This window comes from Helianthus annuus, chromosome 12 (genome assembly GCF_002127325.2).
Source record: "Helianthus annuus cultivar XRQ/B chromosome 12, HanXRQr2.0-SUNRISE, whole genome shotgun sequence".
NCBI lineage: Eukaryota > Viridiplantae > Streptophyta > Magnoliopsida > Asterales > Asteraceae > Helianthus > Helianthus annuus.
Genome location: NC_035444.2, coordinates 97,566,546 through 97,572,650, shown reverse-complemented (window position 1 = coordinate 97,572,650; position 6,105 = coordinate 97,566,546). Strand labels below are relative to the sequence as shown.

The window sequence follows — 6,105 nt, the reverse complement described above, 5'->3', positions numbered from 1 at the left end:
AGTAGTCGATACACATACGCATGCTTCCGTCCTTCTTTTTCACGAACAGTACCGGTGTGCCCCAAGGAGACACACTCAGCCTTATGAATCCTTTGTCAAGCAGGCCTTGAATCTGGGACATCAGCTCTTGTAATTCCGACGGCGCGAGTTGGTATGGTGCTTTAGCTATGCGTTTTGCGCCCGGAATGAATTCAATTCCGAATTCCACCTCCCGCTTGGGGGCATTCCCGGTAAATCATCCGGAAATACATCTTCAAATTCACGTACTACGGGTATATCTCCAATCTTCGGTAATTCCTTCTCGGGCTCGTTCGCGTATATCATAAACGCTTTACATCTGTGCCTCATGAGCTTATGAGCTTTCACCATTGAGCATATTATAGGATTGCCTCCCTTTTCGCTATAAATTGTAACGTGTTTTCCGCTAGGAGATGTTAGCTTTATCTCCTTACGAAAACACACGACCTTCGCGTGATGCTGAGATAGCTAATCCATCCCAACAACTACTTGAAATTCCCCCATTGACATCGGGATTAGGTCTATCAAATATTCTTCATCATCAATGCTTAATTTGCAACCTCGACAAATATCACAAACTATAAAGCTTTTGTTGTCCCCTATTTCAACATCTAAGGGCACAGATAATTTCGTCAATACAAATGAAGGATGTCGAATAAATCCATGCGAAAAGAAGGATTTATTCGCACCCGTATCAAACAATACACGTGCAGGAATTGAGTTAATCGTGAATATACCTGAGACCACATCGGGTTCTGTCTTTGCTTCAGCCGCGGTAAGTTGGAAGGATCTAGCCATTGCCTTTGGAGCTTCTGCTGGGGTTTCTTTAACGTCTCTCCTTCCAACTACGTCTGGGCATTCAGACTTTTTGTGACCAGGCTGATAACATTTGTAGCAAACCAAGATCTTACCCGGGCATAGAGACACCGTGTACCCCGTTTTACTACATATGGGGCACGATTTGTCTTTGAACCGACATTCTCCCTTGTGCCCCTTTCTGCACACTTTACAACCTGGCGACCCGCCTTTAGTATCCACCTTCTTTCTTGATTCAGCAGTTCTAGCTTTCTTTGTAGGGCTTGGATTCACATCCTGTGCCCTTCGCTCGCCCCTCTCAACTTGTTTCTTCAACTCGATCTCCCGCTCCCGGGGGGTGGTGATAATCTCCGTGAGGGTTTCGTACTTTGACGGAGTCATAAACTCCCGGTATTCGGCACTCAGCATGTTATAATAGTAGTATATCTTTTGCTCTTCAGTGGTAACTAACTCGTCACAGAATCTCAGCTTATCCAAGAAGATGCCCGTGATCTTATCAATTGTTTCACCCTTTTGTCTTAGCTGGATGAATTGTTCCTTAATCTTGTTAATAACCGCTTTGGGACTATGGTGTTTAAGGAACGACACCTTAAACTCGTCCCAAGTCATAACCCTCGCCGCCTCGGCTCCTATTTCCTTCTTTTTATTGTCCCACCAATCCTTGGCTTGACCCCTCAATTGACCCGTTCCGTAAGCAACAAAATCACCTACGTCACAATGGGTTCATTCAAACACCCCTTCGACATCACTTATCCATCTTTGGCAAATTATAGGGTCAAACTCCCCGCTGTACGTTGGCGGTTTACACGCCATAAATTCTTTGTATGAACACCCTTTACGTTCTCCCGATTTTTCTTTTATAAGGTTGACACTATCTTCCAACCTTTTGACCCGTTCTTCAACTAATGATGACACCGTGTTTTGAATTTTGTCTATGAACCCGGATAGGCTACCTTCAATTGCCTTCCCCACTTCTTCTGCAATAATTTCTTTCATTTGTTCGGTGCTTGTCTGCACTGGATCATCATCATCATTTCTTTCCGACATCTTGAAACTGAAATGTTTACATTAAATGTTAAACATTTCATTTATAACATAGCTTTATTTACTTCGGTTTAGCCAAGTTCATAACTTGCTTTGACCGTTCATTTTTGGTACGCTTTTCCGGGTTTGAGTGAATTAACACACTCTTCCCATGCATATTAATTCACTTCTCATTTGTTACAATAATATAATCTATTAAAATAATAAGTTAATTCTTACCGTACGATCGATCAAGCTTAAACCGAACACTTTGTTGACAACCTTAAGCTCTGATAACCAACTTGTAACACCTGTCTTTTAATTCCGTTTAATTATCATAAAAATATAGTATATAAAAGCAAAATGTGAAAGTTTCAAAATAACTTAGTTAGTAAACTAAGTTATACTTCAACATAGAGTTCAACATAGTCGAATAACAGAAATAAACATTTCATCATTTACTCGTGTTTACAAGCAACATAGTTTAACAGATTATATTAATGCGGAAGTGTCCAAAATGTGTGTTCGGTTCTTGAAGCATTGTCTTGATCACCATCCGCGTAATTGAAATACCTAGAAGCTGGAAATTTTTAACAAAAATTAGTATTAAAGTTCTTAGAAATATTACATAATCGAAACTGCGCTCAAAAAGCGGATTCGATTAACTAGGATATGCAGAATTTAACAAAGTTTTCTGGGCCCTACCGTCTACCGTAAGTTACGGTAGACGCTGTATGATTCTGGTCTGCCGTAAAACAGTAGTGAACCACCGTAACATTTTTGTTTTCTACCGTAAGTTACGATGGAGACCGTAACTTACGGTGGACTCTGTAACTTTGCTATTTAACTATTTTGTTGATTTCACCAAAATCCACATGTCGTTTTAGGCGATTCTTTTCCTATATGTCTGTAAATTCGTTACGGACATGCTCATTACGTCTGTCATACCAAAATTTGACTCACCGATCATACGGCTAAAAGCCACTATACTATCATTCGACCCATTCTAACCTCACCCATTTTATTACCAGTTCGCTAGTAAGCCTATGGCGCCTCATACCCACCATCCGGGGTATATCATCACCTGCATTTTCTTACCAATACCATTGCTATCTATTAAGAGCGCTTATACTACATTTTACACCATTAATCGACCCGTTGGCCCATCTTGTGGAAATCTTCCAATATGATGGCTACCAAACGGCTTCTTACCAATTCAAAACTTATTGATTCAAGTAACGATTATGGTCATTAAAATCGTCACAACTTCTATTCTACATCACGACTATACATAACATAACCACAATTCACTTAATGTAACGGGTCAAGTTACATACCTTTAGTGCACGCCCTTCAACCGCAAATCACCACCGGCTTGTCCACTCGACGCTCCGGTATCCTTTCCTATAGACTTCAATTATATCGCGTTTAGAACTCTTTTTAAATTACATATCGCATAATTGCAAAAACATAACTACTAGGCGTTTTAACTACAAAATTCCAGTTTCGAGCCTTCTTTGAGGCATTTCAACAAACACTTTAAGGGCAGATATTTTATATCATTTATATTCTAGTTCATGGCTTGTCACTTAGCTTCGATTAACATTAATTGGACTATCACATATAAATTTGAACATATAACTTTCATAATTCAGTTTCTATGAACGAATTTACACTAGAATAGCCTTCTAAACCCTAGTGTTCACCATTTTCTCACAAAACCCATGAATCACTTTCAATGTGTTCATGAAATTTTCAGAATTTAGGTATGATTTCACATATTGTTGTCTAGGTCTTGCTCCTAGATACTATAACATGCCTATCTTATCCAAATAACAAACATGCATCATCTAATTTCAGATTTCCCAAATTCATGAGAATTTCAAACAGAGAATTTACATAAAATTTTACATACCTTATAACCTCCTTGTAATGAGGATCACTAATCTATGTTCGGATCTTGATTTGGGACTGAATTTGGCCTTCAATTGATCAATTTTGTGGAGCTAGGGTTTAGTGAGGAGTTTTGGTCGCCCCTTTCTCCTGTCTGGTTCGGTCTCAACACACACCAGTGTGTTTGAGTTTTTAATTTTCTTGTTTTATTAATATTTGTTTCATTTTAAACACATTTGGCCCCTCAACTTTAGTTTCTACTTGTTTTAACTCTTACTACTCATAAATAATCAACTAACTAGGTTAGTGTCATTCCAAGTTAATTTATTTTAACAAATTTATTTGCATTCTAATTTGAAAATTTAATAATCTATGTTTTCGGGATGTTACATTTTGTCCTATAAGCATGAGGGGGATTACGTGGACTTGCAATTCTTAGCGTGAGACCATAGGTGGATTGACCATAATTGAGCTAAACTTGCATGACAAGGGCTTGGAACCGGGTTTGGGTTTAAGAGGATAAGTGTACTTGCAATCGCGGCTAACATTAGTTTCGGTTTTTAATAAGTAATTTAAGCTTTTGTCCCGAATGATTATTCTGTCTATGATTCGGTTTTGCATAAGTCTTTTTCGGGGACGAAAAAAGGTTAAGTGTGGGGATATTTGATGTAGGGTAAAATACACATATTTGTCCCGTGTAAATTGTATAATTTTTGTATAAGTTTTATTTGTTTTTATTTAGTTTTAGTATTATATTACATTATTTTGTGTTGGGCCAGGTCCTGGTGCAAATGCAGCGAAAAAGAGTAATATGGAAATAACCAGCCAGTTGGGCAGAGTGGGGCGTCAGTGATCGAATAAAAATTACGCCCATTTTCCGTGAGTGGGCCGAGCCCGAGATATCTATGTTATCTAAAAGAAAGCCATCACACACATATTTATTATTTTCTTTAGTGATTGATGTGTTGGAGTTGGACATCTAAAAGACTAAAATTGAAAAGTCTGCTTCATGTTATATTAAGGGGTCGCATGGTTTTTGAGGCATATTTTACCAAAGGAACAAAGTCCAAGTCTGCATGATATTGGGCCGCCAAACAGTATAGGAGCTCAGCAAGCTTTACATAAAACCATATTTATGGGCTAAATATTATTCCATAGGGTTTGACAAAAGGGGTTTTTATAATCTTATTTGAGAGGAGACGAATAAAAAGATACAACCGGGGACGCACGAAGACGTTGGAGACGCATGAAGTCAGCCGATGGATTACGGTTTTAGCTTACCGGGTTCTTTTATTTTCTAGTTTCTTTTATTCTATGTCAATGAATTCTTTATTTGAACCTTGTTTATTATCTTCGTTCATGACTATGATTGGCTAAATCGTTAAATTACCTAGGCTAATGACAATGGTTTAATAAAGTTTGGATTTTTATTCGTTAATAATGTGGTTTATGGGTTTTCTTGAAAAGTAAAAGACTATGGAATTTTGATTTGATGTATATGCGTGCTTGATATTGTTTGATCATTGATTATTGCTTCGTATGATTCTTGGTGACGGTCTATATCACATAATAGAGTCGTGCTAGGGTTTTAGATTTTGGTGAGTGTCTATATCACGTAATAAATCTTTAATTCTTTAGGGTGTAATCGCGCAAATAACCTTAGAAGTAATATTCGGTAATCTTATAAAATCAAGTGTTCTACTAATCTTGTCGTTGTAAGGCTCAGGGTTATTAATAGGTCACGGTTTGGTATATAGCTATGATTAGGTTTTGTAAGAAATCAGTCTTAGTTCCCTAATCATACTTGTGTCTATTAAACCAAGTTAAAATCCATAGTTGCCTTAGACTTTCGTGATGTAAGGTAGATTGTCATATTAAGGCACTTTTCAAGAAGTTAGAGGACTGTAAGGAAATCTAACAACCGGTAGTCGTAACGGCCTAGGTAGTGCCATAAGTTTCACCTCGAGAAGGGTTGAGGCGCTTAGTTGGTGTCTTTATAGGTTTAGTATCAAAAGATCCCGATTCCCTACCACATTAGTTACAAATAGAAATCCACTCCAAGTTAAACCTGCGTCTAGCCTAGGTAGTCTTCATCGCTACTGGTTCAAGTCTTCGTCCAAATTCGTGTTAAGTCATTTTAATTAATTTAGTTTAATCTTTATTTGCATTTTTAGGATTTTTAGTAAACCCCCCCCACCCCCAATCAAATATACATTTAGTGAATCGTGTCAGTCTTAGTCTAGTTAGAGTCTTAACGTAATTAGAGAGTCTCGTGGGTTCGATACTCAGACTTACTTAGGCTATACTGCATTGACCGGTACACTTGTCGGTTGTGTGGTGTAGGTTAGAGAGTCT

The 6,105-nt window shown here is 38.0% G+C and overlaps 1 protein-coding gene across 1 annotated transcript; it reads right to left on the bottom strand.

The window, feature by feature from the left end:
* Positions 1-486: 486 nt before the first annotated feature.
* LOC110942693 lies at positions 487-1,830 on the bottom strand. The gene is made up of 3 exons (XM_022184464.1): positions 1,641-1,830; positions 756-1,541; positions 487-629 (listed from the first exon to the last, which is right to left on the bottom strand). Exons 1-3 carry the CDS (start codon positions 1,828-1,830, stop codon positions 487-489), a joined length of 1,119 nt encoding a protein of 372 aa, XP_022040156.1.
* Between the last annotated feature and the right edge of the window lie 4,275 nt (positions 1,831-6,105).